Genomic DNA, 24,065 nt, shown 5'->3' on the forward strand with positions numbered 1-24,065 from the left:
CCATCTGAATCCGGCGGTTACGCCTCCCTCACCCACATCCTCCCGCTTCCTCCAGGATCTCTTCGGGAAGTCGGACCCATTTCTCGAGTTTTATAAACCAGGAGATGACGGCAAGTGGATGCTGGTCCATAGGACTGAGGTGGGTGTGTGGAGCACCAGGGGTCTCTGAGCCAGTGGGCCTGCAGTCTGGCCACCCTGACAGCTCGGGATGGGACCAGGCAGGCACATCCTACAGTGCCCAGGAAAAACCCTGATGGCCCCTAGAGACTTGCTCCCTCCTCATCATGGGGGTGCTCACGTCCATGCCCAGAAGTGTGGCTGTGGGTCTCTCCGCCTTGCCCTCCCCCTGTCCCATTGGGTTGGCCCGATCCCAGAGCACTGCCACCCCTGGGTCCCAGCTCACCCCTACCTCCTCACTGTCCTGCAGGTAATCAAGTACACGCTGGACCCCGTGTGGAAGCCGTTCACTGTGCCCTTGGTGTCCCTGTGCGATGGAGACATGGAGAAGCCCATCCAGGTGTGTGAGGGGGGCTGAGGAAACCCTGCTGCCCACCCTGCCAGCTCTGGCCTCCTGGTCACCTGAGGCTTCCTGGGGATGCCTTGGCAAAGCTCTTTCTTATTAAGATGGAAAAAGAACCCATGGTGGGGAGGGGCAAGTGACCTAAGTCCTTGTCCCAGGTCTGCCTAACGCTCTGACTGATCTGGGCAGGGCCCTCATCTCGGTGAACCTCTTGTTTAAAATGGGAACAGAGTGACTGCCCTGTTCTTCCTGGAGGGCTGTGTGCTGCTCGCTAAGCTAATGAATGCAGAATCACCTTGGAAACAACCAAGTGTTGTCGCTGTGATGAAGATGGTGGTTACTAGTCTCTAAAAGCCCTCAGTCCTTGGGGCCGGGTCTGAGAGCAGACAGGGCGGGGTAAGGCAGCAAGGCCATGTAGGGACCCTCAGACAGGGCACCAGGAAACTGGGTTCTGGTCCTGCCTCTCTGGCTGCCACTGTAAGACTTTGGGCCAGTGCTTCCCACTTAGAGCCTCTGTTTACCCATCAGTACAATGGGTACAGTAATTCCTGCCCTCCTTCTAGGAGTGTCATGGCAGCTAAGTTAGCATATCAAGCTGGGACTTTTTGTGCCCATCTCAGGAAAAGAAGTACAAGTCTAGGGAGGACTCCAGGCCATGGCCCATGAGGCCAAGTGGGCCACAACCCAAGAGTAGCAGCCCAGTGTCAGGTGTGTGGGGTGTGCAGCTTCCTGCACCAGAGGGAGGAGTCTCCATTACTGGAGTGGACACCCTTTCTCCTCTTCCCAGCAATCATGGAAGGCTTCCTGTAGGAGGCAGTTCCGGAGCTACAGTCATCACCCCAAGCCAGGTAGTCAGATCTAGAGAGGGAGAGGGAGGCACCACCCCCCAAAAAAAAGACATGGGGTTTGCTCAGGAAACTGAGAGGAGCTGTGAGTGCCTGCTGTGGGCAGCTCTGGAGTGACCTCGCTGGATCCACCGCAGGTTATGTGCTATGACTACGACAACGACGGGGGCCACGACTTCATCGGTGAGTTCCAGACCTCGGTGTCACAGATGTGTGAGGCTCGTGACGGTGTCCCGGTAAGATGTGCACAAGGGCATGACCCCAAGACCTCCACAGGGGACGGGGAAGGGGCAGGAGTTTTTGAATCAGGGGCAGGCGGGGGCTCAGATCCCACCTCTCTGCCTTATAACCTTGAGCAAGATAGTCACTCTCTGAGACTCAGTTTCCCCATCTGTCAAGCGGAGGCAAAAGAGTAGAGTGGGAATTACATGAGATTATACAGGTGAAGTGCATAGTGAGCCCTCAGGAGCTATCCATTTGACTCCAGGCATGAGCTGGAGCCCATGGGTGGCAGGAACCAGTTCTGGGAGGCATGAGCCCAGGGTGGCAGGAACCAGTTCTGGGAGGGCTTCCTGGAGGAGGTGTGCTAACCCTTGGTCAATGCTGTAGAATAGGTTCCGGGGCCCAGGGGAGGGTCAGTCCCTGCAGAAGCCCCAAGCTGAGCTCTTTCTCCTTGTGTGTTGCACAGCGGGAGTTTGAGTGTATCAACCCCAAGAAGCAAAAGAAGAAGAAGAACTATAAAAACTCAGGCGTCATTATCCTGCGTTCCTGCAAGGTGAGTCAGCCTGGGTGGGCGTGGTGCAGGGGCAAGGTTTGGGGTCACACAGAGAGATATCACTGCAGAAGAGAGAGAGCACTAGGTGTGGAGCCAGCAAGTGAAGTGAAGGGAAAGTTGCTCTGTCGTGTCCAACTCACGATATGCAACCTCATGAACTATACAGTCCATGGAATTCTCTAGGCTAGAATACTGGAGTGGGTAGCCTTTCCCTTCTCCAGGAGATCTTCCCAACCCAGGAATTGAACCCAGATCTCCCCCATTGCAGGCGGATTCTTTACCAGATGAGCCACAAGGGAAGCCCAAACATACTGGAGTGGGTGGGTAGTGGAGCCAGCAAGGCCTGGGTTCAAATCCTGGTTCTGCCAGTTCTGTCCTGGCTCTGAGACCTTTTGAGCTTAACCTCTCTAAGCCTCAGTCTGCTCATCTGTGGAATGGAAATGTTAACATGATTAAGCATATGAAGTCTCATATCCTGTTCCTGTGCCGAGGTCAAGGAGGGCATGAGATGACCTTCCAGGGTCTCCTGGTTGGAGGGTAACTGTTGTTGTTTAGTTGCTCGGTTGTGTCCAACTCTTTACCACCTCATGAACTGTAGTCCTCTGTCCATGGGATTCTCCCAGCAAGAATACTGGAGTGGGTTGCCACTTCCTCCTCCAGGGGATTTTCCCAACCCAGGGATAGAACCAGCGTCTCCTGCACTGGCAGGGGTATTCTTTACCAGTGAGCCACCAGGGAGGCCCAGGGTAACTGTAGGGAGTTGCTTTTTCTCATGCTTGTCCCCTGCATGTTCAGCATCAGAGAGGGAGAGAGCACTGGGCCGGGGCACCCTATCCCCTGGCAGTGACATTAGTGGGAGCTCAGGTTCCTGCCCTATGGTCTAACTGGGGCCACCAAGGCCCACAGTGACAATGTTCATACCACTGTGGCCAGGCTGAGGCCAGGGGCCAGGCCCCCTGGAAGTCTGGTGGCCACACGTCTGCTGGAATCGGGTGGGATGTTAAGGAAGGCAGTGCCAGCCAGGGCAGCAGGAGCCCTGAACACCAGGCTTGAAGGTCCCTGTCACTTACTCTACCAGCTGGCAGCCCCCAGGCCTCAGTTTCCTCACCTGGAGACTAAGATTTACGTTAGCATCAGTGCGGTCACAACGCAGCAGTACCCTGTGACAGTGAAGCTGGTGGGTTGCAGCATCGTGATTTCACGTCCTTGTTTCTGAAACTTGTGTCACTCACATCCCCCTTCTGGATTTCTGGCTCCTGCCTTATTATTTTTTGTATTCAGCCCCCCTCCTCCTCCCATTTTGGTGTCTTTTTTACTTAAAAAATATTTATTTTGCAAGGAACCCTTCTAACGTCACCAATATTGGAAGGCCAGCCAAAAGGAGACAAAGACCATCCAAACTATGTTTTAACAGCTTTAGTAATTTACAGCAGAAGGTCTTGATCTGGAGGCCTGGCCTCTCTCTGTTCCAAGTCGAGGTCGGTAAGAGCTAGAGAGACTTAGGGACCAAATGGCAACAAATTGAGGCTTTCTTTGTCATGTAATTGGGCTTCGCAGGTGGCTCAGCAGTAAAGAATCCACCTGCCAGTGCAGGAGACGCAGGTTCAGTCCCTGGGTCAGGAAGATTCCTTGGAGGAGGGCACAACAACCCACTCCAGTATTCTTGCCAGGGGAATCCCATGGACAGAGGAGTTTGGTGGGCTGCAGTCCATGGGGTCACAAAGCCTCAGACACGACTTAGTGACTAAACAGCAGCTGTCATATAATTGGTAGTTGTTACTGACTGAAACTCCAGTACTTTGGCCACCTCATGCAAAGAGTTGACTCATTGGAAAAGACTTTGGTGCTAGGAGGGATTGGGGGCAGGAGGAGAAGGGGACGACTGAGGATGAGATGGCTGGATGGCATCACTGACTCAATGGACGCGAGTCTGGGTGAACTCCGGGAGTTGGTGATGGACAGGGAGGCCTGGCGTGCTGCAATTCATGAGGTCACAAAGAGTCGGACATGACTGAACAACTGAACTGAACTGAACTGAACTGAACTGACTTTGGGCCCTGGGACACTGTGTGAACTTATTGTACATCTGTGTGTGTACAGATGTTCCACCAATTGGGAACCGTTGCTCCACTGTTACAGAGGGATTAGGGTTCTGTGGTAATCAGATCAGGTGCATCTGCTTTTTGCGGCCTCCTTGACCACCATCCGGGCCCAGAGTGACAGCTCCCCAAAGGTTGTTGTGGAGAGCATGGCCAAATGAGGGCTGGCCCTCGGGTGCGGGGTGGGGGCTCACTGACCTCTCTGATTTCTTCCAGATAACCCGGGACTACTCCTTTCTGGACTACATCCTGGGAGGCTGCCAGCTCATGTTCACCGTAAGGTTTCCACCACCCCACCCCACCTCTCCCCTCCCCAGTGAGGATCCTCTTGAAGGGCTTGAGCTACGACTTCAGCAGGAGTGACTTGGGATAGACTTCAGGAAGGACTTTCCCAGGGCATGGGCTTTCCCAGGACTGGCCGAGAGGAGACAGTATGGGTGGATGGGTCTGAGTCAGAGCCTGGTTGTTCAGCCCTGAGCGTCACTGGTTAGGCTACACTTCTTCAGGAGGGAAAAAAGAGCCAGTTCTTTCCCATTTCCTTCCTACCTCATCTGCTGCACCCTTCCCCTTGCTCACTCAGCTCCGTCCACACTGATCCTCACTGCTTCCCCACGCACCAGCTCAGCTCTGCTCTGTCTTGGGGCTTTGTGTTTGCTGTTTCTCCTGCCTGGAACACTCTTCCCCAGAACCTTCTTGTGTCTGCTGCCCTGCAGGCCGTAACACAGGTCACCTCTGCCGAGGCCTCCTATTCCTCTCTGTCCCATCTCCTGTTTTAGTAACTTCAGGACACATGCCACTCTGAAATTTTCTCAAGTATTTTTTAAAAATTTTCTTACTTTTTGGCCACACCACGTGGCATGTGGGATCTTAGTCCCCCGACCAGGGATCAAACCCACACCCCCTGCAGTGGATTCTCAAGTATATTTCACTGTCCCTGCCCCACTAGTGACTGAGTGTCCTGAGTGCGGGGCTGCTGTTTTGTTTCCTCTCCACCCTTGAGGTATCACTCAGTACCCAGCATGTAGCACATGCTTAGTAAATACTCACTGAGAGAATGAGTGGTCACTCTGTCGGTGGCCTGGAGTGTATGCCCCAGACTTGTCCCATTCCTCACCCAAAGGGAAGGCTCGGGACCAGGGGAGAACCTGCAGGGGTCCTACACTCTGCCCACTTCCCACCTAGCCTCCCCGCCCTCCCATCACCACCTCTAGACCCCATGGGGGCTGGAAGTCATCTGCAGGACTCTTAGGAGGCAGGAGATTGGTCTTGTTGACCTGTAACCCTGCTAGTTGTTACAGCCCCCCTACCCCGCAGAGAGGCCAGGCCCTGCTATTTCTCCTGTGTTCACTCAGCAGACGATATCGAGCACCTTCTGTGTGCCAGGCTCCAGGCTGTGCCTGAGTCCTCAGGTGGCCATCTCATGCCCTGGGTCTCTCTCTGGCTGGGCAGCCTTGCCCACCCCTTCTTGCTCCCATCCAGAGGCTGGGTTGGAAACCCTTAGGGCTGAGAGAGCAGGTGGAACTCAGTATCCTGCCCATCCGCCAGTCTCAGTCCATGTGGGGCACCTGCCTGGTGCTCTGTGCCCCGCTGTGGACCTGGCTCTGGGACCATGCATCTTACCTGCAGTGAGCATCCATTGTGACTAGGTGTGCAGGCATTGCCCCAGGTCCTGGTGCCCCTTGGAGATCTGAGGGACAATGGGTAGATGGCCTGGTGTGGGGGCGAGGTGTCTGGGAAGGCTTCAGTGGGGCAGTGGCATCTGAATTGGGCCTGAAAATTGGAGGAGAATGAAAAAATGGCCTGGCTCTTCAGGTAGAGGGAACCTCATGAATGAAGGCCTGGAAACGGAACTGTGACAGGGAAAAGGGTTGGGGCTGTAGGTTGGTTTTATATCACATCTAGGCGGTAGACTTTATGCTCTGGCAATAGAGAGCCATAGATGGCATTAGAGCCAGAGGAGTGACATGGTCAGTTTCCAGGTTTGGGACCATCTTATGGAAGGGGGGTCAGGGTGGGGTGATGAATGGGGCTTCCCATGTTTCATCAGCCTCTCTGTTCCCTGGAGGCAGGATAGGGAGCTGGGGTCTCTGGCCTTTTCCTGCAGGTTGGGATAGACTTCACAGCCTCCAATGGAAATCCCCTCGACCCTTCCTCTTTGCACTATATCAACCCCATGGGCACCAACGAATATTTGTCGGCCATCTGGGCGGTTGGGCAGATCATTCAGGACTATGACAGGTATGCTTATGAAGGGCCTGTGATGGTCGGCTTGGGCTCCGTCCATTCTAGGAAGCTCAGTTGTCAAAGCTAGAAGGGACCCAGAGATCATCAAACCTAGGGATGGGTAGCTCAGGACATGCATGTCCTGTGGCAGACATTGCTAATCAACTGCTGATCTCTTACCAGCTGGTTCTAGCTCCATCCTGAGATCCTTCTCCACACCGTACACCACGTAGCCAGTAAGAAAACGAGTCAAGACAGAAAATGAAACTCATCTGCTCTTGCTGCAACCTTCACTGTTAGAGCTGGAGAAGAGCAGGCCTAGAGTGTGGGGAGAGAATTTATCACACAGATCAGGGAACTGGAACCCAAGACATTCCGATTCCTGCACCTGCCTCGTAGTGGCCTAACAGTCTCACTCCTGTGGGAAACTTCAGAGGGGCAGCCCGCCTGCATGGGCCCTCAGCCCGTGACCACGCTTCCTAGAGATCTTTGGTTGGGAGGACAGTGGAGAGTCAGTGAAGGAGAGCTGTATAGAGAGTGTGACCACTGACAGGATGGGCCACATGCAAAGTCAAGAGGGCCTTGGAGGATCCAGAAGTCGCTTGAGGGTCATGGTGTCATTTTCACAGTTGGTGTTTGTCGGAACGTCCAGGTGAGAGGGTGGAATGACCAGGAGGCCAATACGTGGGAAGTGGGTCCTTGAGATTTGGCAGGCGCAAGAGCAGGCTTGGGAAGTCTGTCTGCACTTGGCCTTCTTGAGAGAGGCACCCTGAGGACCAGCTTCTGACTCCCAGGAGCTCAGGGTCTAAGCGGTGGCTGTGACCCCAGGCCACAATGAGAGAGGTACAGCAAGCAGCGCAAGGGAGGTGGAAGTCCCCACCTGCATTTTGGGTGGGGAAGCCTACCACTGCCGCTCTAGAGGCCCTTGTACCCATCTGCCCAGACCCTTGTATTCGCTGGGCTGTCTCATGGGCATTCAGACGCAACTGGACACCTGTGCCACTCACTGAAAACCCTTTGCTTCCTTTATTTCCCTCACCTCCCCCATCATTCCTTCAGGAAATCCTTTTGTAACGTACTTGAATCCAACCTCTTCTCCCCGATCCGTGGCCACCAGCCTGTTTGAGCCACCATCACCTCCTGCCCAGAGTGACTGAGTCAGCAGCCCCCTCACTGGTCTCCCTGCTTCTGCCCTAGCCCCCGACAGTTTGTTCTCCACATGGCAGCCACAGGTTTCCTCAGTAAATGCATGCTGAATGAACAAATGAGACATGGTCCCTGTGCTCAGGGAGTTCCCACTCCAGGAAGAAAACAGGAAATCACTGCAGTTCCCAGAGACCAGTTTATGTGTGAGACAGGAGCTATGGGCGCACCAAAGAGGGAGGCAGCCTGGGGTCTCAGGGAAACCCACAGAGAGACGGGGCCATTTGAATTGGGCCTTAGAGGATGAGTAGGAGTTTGCCACAGGGAAGAGATTGGGGAGAGGTATTTCAAGAAGGGGTGCAACAGGGCTGAAGTTGAAACCTAAACATAGTTCCCCTATGTGTTTAGGGAAGAGCGAGTAGCCAGTGACCGGGAGTGGGGAATGAAGGAGGGCTGGTAGAAGAGACTAGACTCTTGGAAGAGGTGAGAAAAGGTCTTGAATGCCAAGCCAGTGTTTTCACTTTAGAATTTTTCCCAGTCATAAAAGGGAGGCAAAGAGACAGCCAGTACATTTCAATTGCTTCATGACTGTGGTTTAGTGGTCTCTAAGGTCCCAGTTTGAGAAGGATCTCGACAAGGCACTCAGGCCCATTGGTTAGAAGTGCTGTGATTGATTAGCAATGTCTGCCATAGGTGTAGATGGGGGTGAAGACTCTAATTCACCAGATACGCGGAAGTGGGTTTGGAGATCATTCAAACAGAGCTTTTTCTAGAGGCGGTGAGCTTTTTTTTTTTTTTTTTTGGTCTGTGGAAGTGTGCACAGCACTGTGGGCCCAGCCCTGGCGAGGGGTTGGGGAGGGTGAGCATGGGCAGAGGAGGCCCCTGCCTGGTTGTCTCACAGTAATTTTTTTCTTCTCCTTTCTCTGATTAGTGATAAGATGTTTCCAGCTCTGGGCTTTGGGGCACAGTTACCCCCAGACTGGAAGGTAAGTGGAGCCAGATTGTTTCCTTTTGGCTGAGATGAGGTTTTTGTGTATGGCCTCTCTGGAATCTGCCTTGGAAAGGCTGGGCTGGGGCCTAGCTTCCCTGCCTTCTCATGTTTATCCCAAACCCACACTCATTTCTCATCCTGAACCTCACACAGGTAGTAGAGCTAGAGCAGGGAATAAGTTATCCTATCTACTCCCTGGCATCCAGTCATGTAGGGGAAGATACTGTCAGATAAATAGGTTAAGTATGGCCTTTATACTGCCTAGGGCTTCCCTGGTGGCTCAGCAGTAAAGAACCCACCTGTTAATGCAGGAGATAGAGGTTCAATCCCTGGTCAGGAAGATCCCTTGGAGTAGAGATTGGCTAGCCACTCCAGTATTCTTGCCTAGGAAACCCCCTGGACAGAGGAGCCTGGCGGGTTACAATCCATGGGTTTGCAGAGTAAAACAACAACAAATATTGCCTAGGACATACTTATAATAAAAAATTATCCATTATATACCTGAAATTCAAATTGAACTGGGCATTGTATACTCTGTCTGGCAGCCCGAAAGACAGGCAGTGTCATCAGTGCCGAGATGGGGCAGCAGTCCCTAGAGGAGGGCCCCGACCTGGCCTGGGGGTATCAGGGAAGGCTTCCTGGAGGAGGCATGGTCTAAACCAAGAAGGGAAGGGAGAGTAGGAATTTGCAGAGTGACTTGAGGTGGTGGTGTGGCAGGTAGAGTGTTCAGGGCAGAGAGAAGAGCCTGTGCGAAGTCTGGGAGATAGAGGGAGCAGGGTGAGTTGGAGAAACTGAAAGAAGGTGGGCGTGGTGAACTCTCCATTAAAGATGGGCAGGATAGAGATGCGGCTGAAGAGGTGGGGAGCCAGGCATGCAGCAAGCCATGAGTGGGTCTACGTGCTGCTGGCACTCTGAAGGCCCACTCTGGCTGCTGAGTGGGAGCTGTCTGGGTGATGCTGGGCAGAATGGAGGGATGGAGAGAGGGGCATTATCCGTCACTGGTAAAAAACAACAGAGGCTCAGTGACTTGTCCCAGGATGTCTTCATAGCAGAAAGCCTGAATTCCAGCTGGGCAGGTGGACTCTCAAATCTGTTCTCAGAATGTGCTACCTTTCTGATAAGCCTGGGGGTGTGAGCACAGAGGGCTCCTAAATCTACATTATGTCTCAGCCAGTGCCCTCTCTTGCCTGTCATCCTGTACCATGTGCTGTTTCCACTGAGTATTCCCCTCTCGTCCTCTCCTGGGAGGGCAGTTTTCAGCTAGGACTTCAGGGAGTGGCTCTGTGGCATGCTGGCCATCATGTGGCAGGGGACAGGATACTGTGGGGCCAAAGCTGGGCCTCTGAGCAGACACAGTGATGCCGCTGGGGGGAGGGCAGGCCGGCGCGGCCAGGCCTGGCATGAGCTCGTTGCTAGGACACCAGCCAGCTTTCAAAGAACTCTGGCTGAATGAGATGTTTTCTTGTGCAAAAGCCTCCTTGGAAATGTCACAGGGCAACTCTGGGGAGGGTGGGCGTGGCCAGGCCGGAGTGCCCAGCAGTGCCAGGAGGGCTGCTGGGGCGAGGCGTGGAAAGGGCAATGCTCTCCCCTCCTCCCCTTGCTGCTGGAGCTGGCCAGGCCTGCCTCCCAGCCCCTTACCTTCCCTCTCAGCTAACTTGCCGTGCCCTGCCACGTGAACCTTCTTTTGTTGGTTCCCACCTCAGGGCCTTTGCATGTGGTCTTCCCCTGGCCTTTGCCCCCTTTCACTGACTTCCCATGCTGCTTCATAGCCTAGAGGTCATCTCCTCTAGGAAGACTTCCTCAGGCCTCTCCTGCCCGCCCTGGCGTTGTCCTCCAGCACTTTGTGGGCACTCTGTGCTGGTTTTCTCATTGTCTCGGGGAGGCTCAATGCTCAGGGGAGGCTCTTGGCTTCCTTCTTGCTGTGTCGGGCTCCAGGCATACACACAGTGTGCAGTATGTGACTGTGGACCGTAAATTTGGGGCCTGGTGGCCTGAGCAGACAGAGGTGTTGGTTCTCCGAGTGGGAGGTTGGAAGGAGCTAGAAGAAGCATGTGACTCAGTGAGTGGTCTGCCCTCAGGACCTCAGTCCCTGCCTGGGTCTGGTCCAGGTGAGCACAGAGAAGACCCCTGTCCTGGGTAGAGGTGGAGGGACTGACCTTTCAGGACGAGCCAGAGTTAGGTGAAGAAAGGGATTGGGTCAAAGGATTGGCCTGTGCAAAAAGGCCCGGAGTGGGAAAGAGCACAGTTTAGGACTCTTCTTACTTTACAGATGAGGAAAACTGAGGCTCAGGGAGGATGATCACTGAGGTCCTTTCAACCCCCTATGTGGCCCCAACACACTGCCCTGCCAGGACCAGAGGGAGTGGCCTCTGAAGTAACTCAGGACCATGGGCTGTGCCCAGCCAGGTGGGGACAATGGAACCATTGACCATCAGAAGGCAGTAGAGTCCCAGAACAAAGCTCTGTGGCTGGCCAGTCCCCAGGGGCTCCTAATCAGCTTGAGGTGGCCTCCAAGAAGCTTGTCATGTTTGTTGGCATTTCTCAGGCAAACCAGGGCAGCAAGTGTGGGAGGGGGCTGGGCTGCCACAGGTAGCATGAACTCTTATCCCCTGGATCCGGTCCTGGCTCTGCTCTAGCTCTGGCTCAGTCATGTGACCTGGGCATTCCTTGGGCTTCTCTGAACCTCAGTTGTTCCACCTGTGAAATGGAGCTGCTGGGTGGAACAGGTGACCTGAGAGGCATCCAGAGTAGATGGGTGATCTCCCACAGCCCCACCCATTTGACCAAAGGCCCTACTCTCCCCTAAATAGAGGAAAAGAATAGGGAATGAAGAATGTGGGTGGCTGAGAAAATGGAATATTAATCCATTCCTGTCAGGAGGGGGCTTTTCCCCCTTGGTCTCTAAAATCTCCTAAAATCTGATTTTGCAGGAAGCCAGCCCAAGGGAGACTTGTTTCCCTGGCAACCATTTTCCTCTCTCAGCCCCCTTCTGTACAAGCCCCCCTCTTAATCTCTGTAGAGGCTCATGAAGTTTCCATGGCAACAAGGACCTCCAACCCCCCACACCTGGAGCCCAGGCTGGGGACAGGGTGAAGAGGGCCCCTGGGCAGGGGAAGGGCCCAGGAGGGACCTCAGGGGAATGGCTCCATGCCAGGAACTTAGGGCTGAGGGGGGGCAAAGAACAGAAAAGCCCATTCCCCTGAACGGGCCGGGGTCTGCTGCTCAGGCTAGCAGACATACGGCAGTGCTGGGTTGAATTCCCCTCCCATCTTGGTCCAGGAGGGCTCTGCAAGGTCAGAGATTCAACCAACCCTTTTACCCGGCTTGAGGATCCTAGGCTTCAGGTCTCTTCTGCTGTGTGGTCTTGGTACCTCTGGGCCTCAGTTAGTTTACTTGTGAAGTGGGGATGTTGGACTTGGCAGGGGCTTCCAACACCCTCACTGTAGTGTCTCAGAGCTACAGTATTTGGAGTTCTTTGTGTCTGGACTGGAACATTCCTCCAGCAGCTGAAGGCGGTGGTCCCTTCCCCCAGGCATTTCTTCACCCTCCTATTTATACTCAGGTTAGTGAGTTTATACGAGCGCAGGCGACAGCCAGACTTCAGTTCTGGTCCCAGCACTCCTCTTCGGTAGATGTGAGACCATGGGGTCATCTGGTCCATTTTGTCTCAGTTTTACATCTGTGACAGGGGGTGACACCAGACCTTTCTCTGGATTGTTGTGAAGAACGAGTGAGGGGACTGCTGGCAAGGGGCTGGACATGGGCTAAAGCACCCAGTTCTCAGGGAAAGGGCTGTGTGGGGTCTCTGGCTGGGAGACAGTGGCAGGGAGAGAAGGCAGACCCTAACGTCCACCTGAGCTCTGGGCCTCCTGGGCTCCTGGGTTCTGCAGCCACCGCAGTCTTACCCACAGCCCTGAATGGGGCCTGGTTATGGGTCCCTGTGCGGGCCCGCGGCTTCTGGGAGTGTGCAGGGTCACTTTGGTGACCCTCCCAGGCTCGGAGCTGGGTCTGCAGGAACCGGGACAGAGCTCTCTACTCCCTGCCCTTCTGGCCCCATTACGTTTCCCGATCCCCAGGTCCTGCTCTGTGTGGGTTTTCAGCTAAGCCCCAGCTTGGGTCGCTGGCATAAGGTGGGCTTTCTTCCAAGCACTCGTGCTTATTAGTGAGATGGGGGAAGGCCTTCGAGGCCTGAAGAAGGGGAATTCTAGTTATGTGAAAGTCTACCGTGAAAGCAGGTGGCGAAGGAGTGCTCCAGCTGCTCCTTGAACCCGTCACCCTCAGACACATCTCTGCCTATTCAGGGCTTCTTGAGTTGGGCAAGGAGGCAGAGACAGCCCTGGCCCCCCAGAAGAGATCGCGGTGGTGTAGAAGGATCTGGGGGTTTCCCAGGTGGCGCAGTGGTAAAGAATCTGCTTGCCAGTGCAGGAGATACAAGAGACATGGGTTCAATCCCTGGGTCGGGAATATCCCCTGGAGTAGGAAATGGCAACCTGCTCTAGTATTCTTGCCTGGAAAATCCCATGGACAGAGGAGCCTGGCAGGATGTAGTCCACAGGGTTGCAAACAGTCGGACACGACTGAGAGAAGGGTGTCAGTTTCTTCTGTTTATGAAGTGGAGGTGGTTGGGCCTCGTGGTCACTCAGAGCCAGCAATAGGGGTGAAAGCAGATGCAGTGGGGTATCACAGCCTTGACCTGGGGTCAGGCAGCAAAGAGCCAGTCTCCCTCAGAGGGAGTCTTGCTTGGCAGCTGGTGAGCCTGCCTGGGTCCAGGTATAGGCCAGGAGGCTCTGACTCACTATTTTCTCTGCATTTCAGGTCTCCCATGAGTTTGCGATCAACTTCAACCCCACCAACCCCTTCTGCTCGGGTGAGTGTCAAGCCCCCTGCATCAGCCCTGGTCTCCCTGGGTGGAGAGAGGGGTGGAATACAGCTTTCTGTATTTCGCCCCTCTCCCCATCACACTTGCTCAGGATGGCAGATGGGGAGAAGCTGGAATTTGGAGTCAGGTGGCCTGGCATTCAGGGCCAGCTGTGCCCTTTCCTGGCTGTGAGTTGGAGAGGTCACTGCACCCCACTGGGCCTGTGCCACTTCACCTGCCCCAGGGGAGGGAGCTCACCTCACTGAGGAGTCGGGTGAGAATAAAGGGAAGTGTTGACAGGAAGCCCTGTGTAGATCAGGAGGAAGTAAGGGCAGCAAATTACACACCTGCCTCTCCCCTGCCTCCTGCCCTCACAGGGAGAGCCCAGCCTTGTCCTGCCCCACCTGGGCAGGGGTGCTGGGCAAGAGGGAGGGGCAGGCGGCAAGCGTGGTATCTGTGCTCTCCCCACCCCAGGCCTCAGAGGATTTCTGAGCCTTCCAGAGTCAGTGAAAGGAGAAGATGGCAACCCACTCCAGTATTCTTGCCTGGAGAATCCCATGGGCAGAAGGGCCTGGCAGGTTACAGTTCATGGGGTCGCAAGAGTCGGAAATGACTTACCAACTAAACCATAGCACCCACAAGAAGACCTTGCCTATTGTAGGCATTAAATAAATATGTTTGATGTTTAAAAAAAAAAAAAGTGAAAGAGAAGGGGTTTGGAAGAGGGTGGTCCCTGACCCCATGAGAGCTTCTAGCCTCAGCTGGCTTCAGATGTAGCATCTGCCTTCCCTGGGGATCCCTGAAGCTAGGTCAGGTTTGTATTTGGGAGGGGACTGCATCAGGTCACCACCTTAGGGATGATGCTGTGACTCAGAAGCCATGGGCCTCTGTTGGCTGGAAGTGTGGTCCTGTCCTCCAGCTGGGGTCTGTCTGGTTTAGAGCAGAGACATTCTGTCCATTTACCTCATCTCTGGCCAGAGGCCTTCTGGACAGGATGGCAGGGCAGGCGGTATTCTTAGGCTTGTAATGGCAGCTATTGACAGAGCACCTTCTGTCTGCCGGGCTGTGCAAACCTTAGTCCCCTCACCAATGCTGAGAAGCCATGGCATATGCAAAATGGACCCCCAGATGGCTCCCTGGGACCCCAGAGTGTCACTACAGGAGCCTGCTAGACCCCCTCCTGCCAGCTTCCCAAGAGTGGAGATTACCAGCCCCTTTGACGGGATCAGAAAGATTTAAGTACCTTCCTCCAGGCCCCATGGCTAACAAGTGGTAAAGGCAGGATTGGAACTCAGGTCAGACTCCATGTTCAGGGCTCTTTATCCACCCTGGAACTGCTCTCTGGGAGCTTCCAGTACCCCAGGGCCCGGCAGGTGGGGGCAGCAGAGAGTGGGTGCAGGGTCAGGGAGGACCAGGCTGATGCAGAGCCTCCTCTTCTCCCTGAGGCAGGTGTGGACGGCATCGCCCAGGCATATTCGGCTTGCCTGCCCCACATCCGCTTCTATGGCCCCACCAATTTCTCTCCCATTGTCAACCATGTGGCCCGGTTTGCAGCCCAAGCCACGCAGCAGCAGACAGCCACGGTGAGTAGGTGACCAGTGGTGTGGACGTGCAGGGTGGGGCAGGCACCAGCTGGGTGTTCTGCCTCTCCGTGTCCTAAGATCCTAGGTGAGCCCGGTGTCTCTCCACTTTTAGTTTACCTGCAGGGATGGAAGGGGTTTGGGGCAAGCTTGCCTTGGTTCTGGCTTCCTCGAGCACAGACTGCAGGACAGAGAGCCATTCCGTTGTTTGTGCTTAGCAGAAAATAGGGTTGCGATTATTGGGAAGTGCCTTCATGGGCAGAGGGAAACCTGGGCCTGGGGTCCCTGCAGCTCCCATCTCACACTGAGGGCTTTGGCACTGTCTGGCCCAGGTCTGGCGGTCAGTGACAGGGCTGCCGTGTGGCATCTGGAATATATGGCAAATAGCTGTCCTGGGCATTGTGCATCCCAGCCGCTCTCCTTCCCAGTGCCAGTGTTGGGGTCACCAAGTCTCCCTCCCCTGCCGTCCACCAGGGCTTGTGACGTGAGTTGTGGGGTCTTTTGCCACAAGTAGGGTGAGCCAAGACTGGGAACCGGCACCCGCTTTGGGGTGGTGGAACCTGGACTGTGATTGAGGCATGGGTCCAATTCCCACCTGACCAGGTCCCTGAGCCCCTGCCACAGTCCCAGCCCTCGGTGGAAGGAGGCTTCCTTCTCCTCTGGAAGGAAAGGGTTTGCTGCACAGGTGCTGCAGTCTCTGCTGACTGCCCTTTCCACTCTGCCTCCACTCGCCGGCTGCCCCACGGCCGTGGCCACTGCCACCTCTCCCTGGTCCCCGCGGGCCCATGCCCCTTTCTTCACTTGCAGTGACCATCCCACCTCCACCTTGTTTCTGCCCCTCAGAGACAGCAGCTTGTCTGCCAGCAGATCCTTTGTTCTGCTGTCTCCTCTGCCTGGAGGTTCTTCTTGACGCTGGCTCCGTTCCATCCCTCAGCGTCCCCTCCACTGCTCCTTCCCTGAACACTCACTTGAGCCTCTCTCCCTCCTTCTGTTTATTCCTGTCTTGACTCTGATGGTGGCGGCAACATCTCCTTCACACACTCTGCATTTCTGTTTATGGTGTGTCTCCCGCATTGGACCCTCAGCCCTGTGGGGCCGCGCAGCGTGTGTGTGTCGTCTCTCATCTACTCCGGGGCCTATGCTGCGGCAGACACTCGTGTTCGGGAATGGATGGATTTAAGTTGGCCCCAGTCGTGTGCTGTGCACTGCACGAGGAGCTGGGAGGAGGTGACTCAGCCAGGGCCTCTCTCAAAGGGAAAGGGACCAGGTCCAATTCGGACTGCCTGGAGGAGGGAGGCACCTGCCTAGGAGGTAGAGGTTGATTTCCCGAAGACGGAGGGGAGGTTATGAGAGAAGACGACACCGGTCAGCCTGGGGGGGACAGGACAGCAGCACATGGTCTGACTGACTGGGAGGCAGCAGAGGGTCTGCGGGAAAGGGGGTCCTGGGGTCAGCCTGCCAGGGCGTGAATCCTGCCCCTGCCTGTTCATCACTGTGTGACCTGGGTAAATCACTTACCCTCTCTGAGCCTCGTGTGTACCATGGGAATAGTAATAGGACCTACCTTGAGGTGGTGGTATTAGGATTAAAATGTGATAACACACCAGCTGGCAACCAGTGAGGCTTGAGAATGAGGAAAGGCGGCAGAGGGTTCTGGGAAGAGCCCCCAGGCAGAGGGGACAGGAGGGAGGTCACTGCACGAGGTCGGTTCGAAGGAAGGTGGTCCCGGTCGTTTCTGCTCCAGGGAGCATGACCTGCTCTAGTCCTGGCCTTGGTGGCAGCAGCTGATGGCTCTGAGCCTGTTTCCTTTATGAAACGGGACAAGTAAGCCCACTTGAGTGGGAGGTAACTGAGGAGGACCTGCGAGTTGCTTTTTTTATGTTCCTGGGTTAGAATTGGAGAGGGCAGAGGGAGGGCAGCCCCTCACCTTACACACTGTTTGGATGCCTGCTGCTGCCGAGGCTGCTGTCCCGCCTAGTCTTTTATCTGCCTGGACTCGCTTTCAGAGGGATGGAAGAATGGCCTGCATTCTTGTTTAAGCGTAAAAAATGGGGTGGAGCAGGAATGGAGCCCAGGGTTCTTCTTGGGCTCTTTCAGCTGCCAAGCAGGGGCAGGAGCGGAGGTCCTGAGGAGAAGGGGGCCAGTACCCGCTAGAGCCTCAGTCTGGAGAGGCTTGGGCCCTGGGGATTGCTAGGAAGGCGTCTTTGTGTTCTGGGGAACAGCTGCCGAGGGCCCTCACAGGGAAGAGCTTGGCCCTTGCTCTGAGCCAGTCTTAATCCTGACCAGTCCTAATCCTCACAATACCCCAGCCCCTTTCGTCATGACCAAGTCCTTCCAACCCTGGCTCCCTCACCCTGGGGAAGCATGTCACCCACCCTAGGTGTGACCTCGGGCCAGCATCTCTGGGCTGCAAGAGGCCCCTCCCACTCTGCTGTCCAAGAAGACCTCCTGCCTTCACTCTGTCCATATCACTGCACCGAAGGTGGGGCTGCCTGATGGTTCAGCCTCAAGCTCTGGGGGCCCACTGACCTGGGTTACATTCCAGCTCCCCTACTTCCTCACAGTGGGACCCAGAGCAGTTGCTTAAGCTCTCCGAACTTCGGTTTTCTCACCTGTACGACGGGGATGATGGAATGCTGCCTGCCTACGGGAAGCACTGCAAGGATCCAAGCAGATCGGCATCCAAACTGCTCAGCAGAGCCTGGCGCTTGACAGCCCCTAATCAACGTGGGTTGGGGAATCTTCTGAGGACACCTCTTGGGCCGGCAGTTGGTGATGCTAAGCTCATTTAGGCCTAAAGCGAAAGGAAGTGATCTGTGCATTACCTGATGCTTTTGAACAGCCGCTGTTTGGGAAACACTTGGTGTGGCTTCATCCTCCCTGTCCCCGGCACACGAACATGCACGAACACCCACGCACAGGAAATCAAGAGCAGGTGGCAGAAGCATCTCTCCGCGCTCTCCCATTCATTCACACAGCTCAGTTCTACAGTGTGTGTTTCTGTCCAGCACTGGGGAGACCACGATCCCAGGCCGTGGCCTCTGCCCTTCCAGGGCCGGTGGTCTAGTGGGGAGCTGGGCCAGGAGACAGCAGCTGTAATGCCAACCGATTAAACCTGTGATGGCAGAAGCACAGGATTATAAAGGTGGCACCTACCCCAGACAGAGGGCTCAGAGCTGGCTTCCTCGAGAAGTGATGTCCAAACTGAGACTTGGAGGCTGCTTAAGGGTTGGTCTCACAAAGGGTGTGTGTGTGTGTATGTGGAGTGTCCCAGGCAGAGGGAACAGAATAGGGCAAAGGCTTGGAGGTGTGGTGTGTGGCGTAACTGAAGGAAGGGGTGTGATGTAAGAGGGGTGGGTGGGGGTAAGGTTGAAAGGTAGGCCAGGTCCCAGAGATGCCTTCTAAGCTAGTGAGGAACCTGGACTTTCTCTTGAGGGCACTGACAGTCACTGAAAGATATTAAATTTGGGTGGGGCTACAGGGTTCTTACTGCGGAGCGCTCCTCATCCTCCCCTCTGCCCTGGGCCTTCCCATCCATGGTCCATTGTTGGTTGGCTGCCTAGGCAACCAGTGTCCTAATGGTGAGGGGCGGGCGGGGGGGGGGTTGCAATCTGGAAGCAGTCAGCACCCTGGGGCTCTCCCTCCACTCCCCAGGGCCCTCAGCTGCCAACTTCTCAGAAGTAAGCTAGGGAGGAATGAGTGCAACTTTCCCGGACTCTGCCTGGAATTCTGTGGTCAAGTCAGTTTCATATAAATCAAGTCACACGTTAAATGTGCTGGGGGAAGTGGCTACTCACAGCCTGAGAAAACTGAAAGCCTCTTGGGTAAGGGCAAGATACACTCCATCTTTGTCATGTGTTGGGGATCTGGGTTTGACCTGGTGGCAGCTGGTCCTGTTTATGGAGCACGCACAGGGTGCCAGGCCCATGAGATACCGAAGGCCTGGGGGGAGGGGCTGCCCTGAGGAGCTCTTAGGGTGCGAGGCGGGGCAGGGAGGTGTGTCCAGAGGAGCCCTCCCCAGGGGGTAGTCACTGGCAGTGGAAGCAGAGCTCAGGCCTCCAGGGAGTCTCGGCGCTGTGGCTGGGGAGAGTTCCAGGCAGGAGGTAAACCAGGAAAGGCATGGAGGTGGGAAAGCTTAGGGTAGGGGAGACCAGGACTGTCTGTGGGGACAGCAGAGGCCCCGCCCACCTCCTCCTGCCTGATTCCTCCCTTCTTTCTCCCCTTCCACAGCATCCTTCCTATCTCTCCTTTGATGTCTTAGGGATGGGATCATGGACCCCTGGGGTTGCAGTAGACTTTCAGGCTCCTGGACAACCTCATTTTTGCTTGGGACGGGCATGAAGCCCAGGACTTGTCAGCGGCATTTCCAGTGCCAAGGCTGGCCCAGGCTGTTCCCCGGCAGGCCCAGCTGCACAGATGCTGAGGCTGGGCACATAGGTGTGGGCACTGTGGGTGTCTGGCTGGTGCACAGGAGTGAGGGTTGGAAGTCCCGTGCCATGCCTCTGGGCCCTGCCCTAGGCGGCTGTTCTGGATATTCAGGCCTCCTGACACTGGGGTACTAGGGGAGAGGGGGCAGAAACCTTTGCCCTGCCAGTCCCCACTATTGGAGAGACAGCTACTGGCCACCGATAGCACTGTGGCAAGAGCCCCAGGCTTGGGCTTGAACCTCGACTATGCCCTTCCTGGCTGAGTCCTTGAGCAAGTCAGTGACCCCCTCAGCCTGTCTCCCCATCTCCAAAAGGAGAATCCCAGTGTGAGGGTGACAGAGAGGGTGTGGTCACTGCCACCATGACTCAGCCTTTTAGTTGGTGCCTACAGTTCTGCAGGAACCCTGGCCTGCGTGCTCCAAGTCTCCAAGTGCAGACACACGGCTGGCTGAAAGGGAAGAGTCAAGAGGGCCGTGTCAGGAGCAGGGTGGGAGACTGTGGTCTGAGCTGGATGGGGCTTGGAAACCAGCCCCACCCGCTGAGAGGAGAAGCCTGTCACCCAAGGCCAAGTGTTCTTTTCTGCCCTCATTGCCAGTCTTCTCCTGCCAACTTAGGTACCCCAGAAATACTGTCCTGGACCATTTGTGGTAGGATAGCAGTGGGGTTAGAGGACCACAAAGTGGCTGGCTGGGATGACAGTGGGCTGTGAGGGGACGAGTCTGGAAGGGCTTATGAGGTGACCCCCAACCAGAGGAATGGGGACTGGCAGCAGCAGCCTCCACTACAAGGAGAGGCTGCCATCTCCATAGCAACAGGTATCCATCCTTAGCCAAGTGATCAGTCTCTTAAAGGCACAGTGCAGAAGTTGGATTACTGTTGGGGGTTGGGGCTTAGGATGGTGGGGTCCATACCTCCGTGTGGTTCATTCCTGCCTTCCACAGCTGTGCCTGGGGGACAGGCAGGAGAGTAAGGAATCTTTTATGGCTGAACCTGTGGTCTCCATTTGTTTCCCAGGCAGTGAACGGCTTTGCTGAGTGAGAAGGTCACCAGATGCTGACTTGGGAGCTGGCTTGATTCTGTCCTTTTTACCTCTATGACCTTGACTATTCTGGGTCCACATTGCCTCTCCTAAGAATCAGAAGGGTCAGACAAAAAGGCAGAAGCCCTAAACAGAGACTATTAAGACCACAGGGGCTTTTCTGTTCATTTTATGGATGGGGAAGACTGGGGCCAGGCACAGAGCCCAAGTTGAAGATGAGATCTCAGGCAGCTGGGAGTCCTGGGGCTTCTGCCCAGAGATCATCCAGTGAGCTTTCCGGAACTTCATTTACTCACCCCCCCATCTCCACAGTCTGTGCTATGGCCACCTGTCACCTACACTAATTATTATTCAGTATTTTTTTCACTTAATTTTATAAAGAAACTATAACCCACTGTACAGGAAAAGTTATAGAGTTAGGATAGAGAGTAACAATAAAAATAAATACATCAGGCAGCACAGTGGTAGTTAAGGTATACCTGGAGCCTGCTGTCTCTGGAGCTCTTAGGTTCCTGCCTTCTCTTTGTTAATAGGGAGCGTTAGCAAGTGTGACACACTGGCACCAGACAGACTTCCCCCTGCGTACAGTTTGTAGAATTCAAAGACCACTGCAAGACCAGTACCCTCCCCACTGTGACTGATGCTGTGTCTGGGGTGTGCCCAGAGTCTGCTTGTTGCCAGCAGACCCCACACTCCCAGAAGCACTGACCTAGATGACCTGCTTAGCTCCTACAAGGTCGGCTGTGCTGATGGGGGATGAGCAGGGTCACAGGAGTTCACATGCAGGTAGAGCAGAGAAGGGCAGGCTTGTCTCAGAGTCCACAAGCCAGAAGGCATCTTCCCCAGCAGCTGTGGACCTCACTCTGCCAGGGGCACAGCTGTCAATTACTGAGCTGCTACCACATGGCTGGCATGGTCCCTGAGAGGTGTGGGAACTCCCATTCTGCAGATGAAGAAACTGAGGCACAGCCAGTTGAGACAGTGGCCCAGAGTCCCACGGTGTAGCCACTATCAGAGCCAGGCCTGGAGTCTGGAGCTCTCAGATTCTCCTGAGCTGGGAAAGGCAGAGGAAGAGAGCAAGCAGTCTGTGCTTCCGGCTGTGATAGAGAGGCCTGAAGGGCCCTAGCGTAGAGGGAGGCGCCTGCGATCTGGCAGCAGCTCTGGGAGAAGCGCCGCCTTCCTTCCGGGGGTCAGAGGGGTTGGGGAGGGTGGGAAAGGAGGGAGGGGAAGGGCAGCCAGGGGCCCTGGGCTGTGCTGAGTGCCTGCTGACCCCCTCCCACAGCAATACTTCATCCTCCTCATCATCACGGACGGTGTCATTAGTGACATGGAGGAGACGCGGCACGCCGTGGTGCAGGCTTCCAAGCTGCCCATGTCCATCATCATCGTGGGCGTTGGCAACGCCGACTTCGCAGCCATGGAGTTCCTGGACGGGGACAGCCGCATGCTGCGATCCCACACGGGAGAGGAGGCAGCCCGCGATATTGTGCAGTTCGTGCCCTTTCGAGAATTCCGCAACGTGAGTGTGGGCGCGGACTGGGGAGGGGGCAGTTACAGGACGCCAACCAGCATAGTTAATAATCAGGCTGAAGGCGTTGGGATTGCCTGCCCAGTCCTAGGCTCCTCTACCCTCAGTTCCATTGACTACATACTTCCTGAGGGTTTACTACGTGCCCAGGGCCAGGTCAGGCCCTGTCCCCAGATGAGGCTACATGACAGTCACTGAGCACTTGCTTCAGCAACTCAGGGGAGCTGTGCCCAGTCCAGACTGGGGCTTCAGGATAGGGGTTCCGGGAGGACCTGCCTTCTAACCCTGAACCAAGTCAGAATTATCCACGTGGGGCAAAGCATCCCAGGAGAAAGAGATGAGAGCAGAGGCCCTGAGGTGCGAGGGGCTTTCCTGGGATTCATAGCTCACCAGCCTCCTCACTTCATGTGGAAAACAAGGCCCACCTTACAATGGCCTCCTCTCCCTGAGGGCTTCTCTAAGGGGGAACTGGAGGCCTCCTACGCTTCTAGAGTTGACTCCAGTCTTTCTGCAGGGGACCCAGGTCTGCTTACAGGGAGGCTGGCATTAACTTCTTGGGCACTGCCCTTGCAGCAGGGCCCACAAGCAGCCCCAGAGGGAGCTCTCAGATACCACCCTGTACTGCCAGCCTGGAGCCTACCTCTCATTTGATGAGAGGCAGACTGTGTTCCTCTCCTCCTGGCCTCAACCAAAAGGACTTTGGGGTGCTGTGGCTCAGGTCCTGGGAGCTAGTCCCAGGAAGAATTGGGCACTCCAGTCTGGAAGCACTGGTACTCACCTCTCTGCCCAGTACCCTGTGGGTTTGCCTGAGCTGGTTCAGTTCTTTCCTCTGGAGTGTGAGCTTCCTGAGGACAAGTGCTGAGCACTGCCCATCCAGGCACCGCATGGACACTGACCAAGCTCCTGGTGTGCCCGGCCTGTGTCTGGGTGATGAGCAGCGAATCAGACAGTCACAGCCCCTTGATCCCAGCCAAGGAGATCAGGAAATGTTTGCAAGATGAGTAGGCTGTGCAGCCCGCTTCCACCATCTCTTTCCCCCAAAAGCTTCCAACAGACAAATTCATCCTGAAATGTTACTCCCGGGCACGTCGAGTGCTCAGGTTAAGAGTCACACTTAGTGTCAAGGCAAAGGAAAGCGCTGCTGAGGGTGGGATTTCAGGCTTGGGCTGGACTGAGGGATGCTAGTTTTAGACAGCTCTGGTCTTCTGGTCCAGCTTTTCCTCCAGGGACACCTTCTTTACCAGCTGCCTGGGTGTGGTGTGCCTCCCCACTTCACCCAGTAATCCTTTCTCTCTCCTCACTCTCCACCCTACCCTGCAGGCGGCAAAAGAGACCTTGGCCAAAGCTGTGTTGGCAGAACTGCCCCAACAAGTTGTTCAGTATTTCAAGCATAAAAACCTGCCCCCCACCAACTCGGAGCCCGCCTGAGTGCCAGCCCTCACCCAGCAGCAGCATGCCGGCTGGGCCTCCTGCCCTCCCCAGGAACATGCACGCTCACCCTGCTTCCTTGTGGGTGGCCCCCCCCCCTTTTTTTTTCTTTAATGATCCACATTTTTATTTTTTACAACCGGACTTCCACCCCCAACTTCCTCCAGCCCAGCTGGGCTTCCTTTGTTGGAGTTGACTGATGATGCTTCCAGGCCAAACTGGCTTCCTCTCCTCCTCTCCCCACCCTCTCCACTCTTAAGTATTGAATGTACTTTGTATAATTTTAGTGGAATTATTATTAAAGAGAATAAAATTTTTACAATCATAATTGGCTTTTTCCAAGTAACTAGCTGCAGACTCAAAGGAACGTGTCCCCGGTGCCTCTGTGGTAGCCTGCACCTAATTCTTGCTGTTTTTTTATACTGTGACCATGTTCTATTTGTTATACTCAGGGTAATAAAGGAGTTTTGGATGTCCCTGTGTCAGCTCCTTCCTCAGCTGGGACCTGACAGGCTCACTGATCTGGGAAAGGAAACATGAGAACGCCTTTCCCCACCACAAGCCTGTGAAGTCAGCACCATCACCTCTACTTGGGGACATGCATTCCAC

At 55.2% G+C, this 24,065-nt stretch overlaps 1 protein-coding gene across 2 annotated transcripts in view; it reads left to right on the forward strand.

The window, feature by feature from the left end:
* Window positions 1-23,784, forward strand: part of CPNE2 (copine 2) — a 52,584-nt gene extending 28,800 nt beyond the window's left edge. Inside the window, exons 6-16 of one of the 2 annotated variants that reach the window (XM_069549905.1) lie at window positions 56-139; window positions 428-517; window positions 1,503-1,601; window positions 2,054-2,140; window positions 4,456-4,515; window positions 6,344-6,477; window positions 8,537-8,591; window positions 13,412-13,463; window positions 14,904-15,037; window positions 21,783-22,019; window positions 23,349-23,784. In XM_069549905.1, the coding sequence (XP_069406006.1) occupies window positions 56-139; window positions 428-517; window positions 1,503-1,601; window positions 2,054-2,140; window positions 4,456-4,515; window positions 6,344-6,477; window positions 8,537-8,591; window positions 13,412-13,463; window positions 14,904-15,037; window positions 21,783-22,019; window positions 23,349-23,456 (1,140 nt within the window). In that variant the 3' untranslated portion in view covers window positions 23,457-23,784. The remainder of the gene's footprint in view (window positions 1-55; window positions 140-427; window positions 518-1,502; window positions 1,602-2,053; window positions 2,141-4,455; window positions 4,516-6,343; window positions 6,478-8,536; window positions 8,592-13,411; window positions 13,464-14,903; window positions 15,038-21,782; window positions 22,020-23,348) is intronic. The other variant, XM_069549906.1, reaches the window with a different exon arrangement.
* Window positions 23,785-24,065: the final 281 nt, after the last annotated feature.

This window comes from Ovis canadensis, chromosome 14, assembly GCF_042477335.2.
Source record: "Ovis canadensis isolate MfBH-ARS-UI-01 breed Bighorn chromosome 14, ARS-UI_OviCan_v2, whole genome shotgun sequence".
Taxonomy (NCBI): domain Eukaryota; kingdom Metazoa; phylum Chordata; class Mammalia; order Artiodactyla; family Bovidae; genus Ovis; species Ovis canadensis.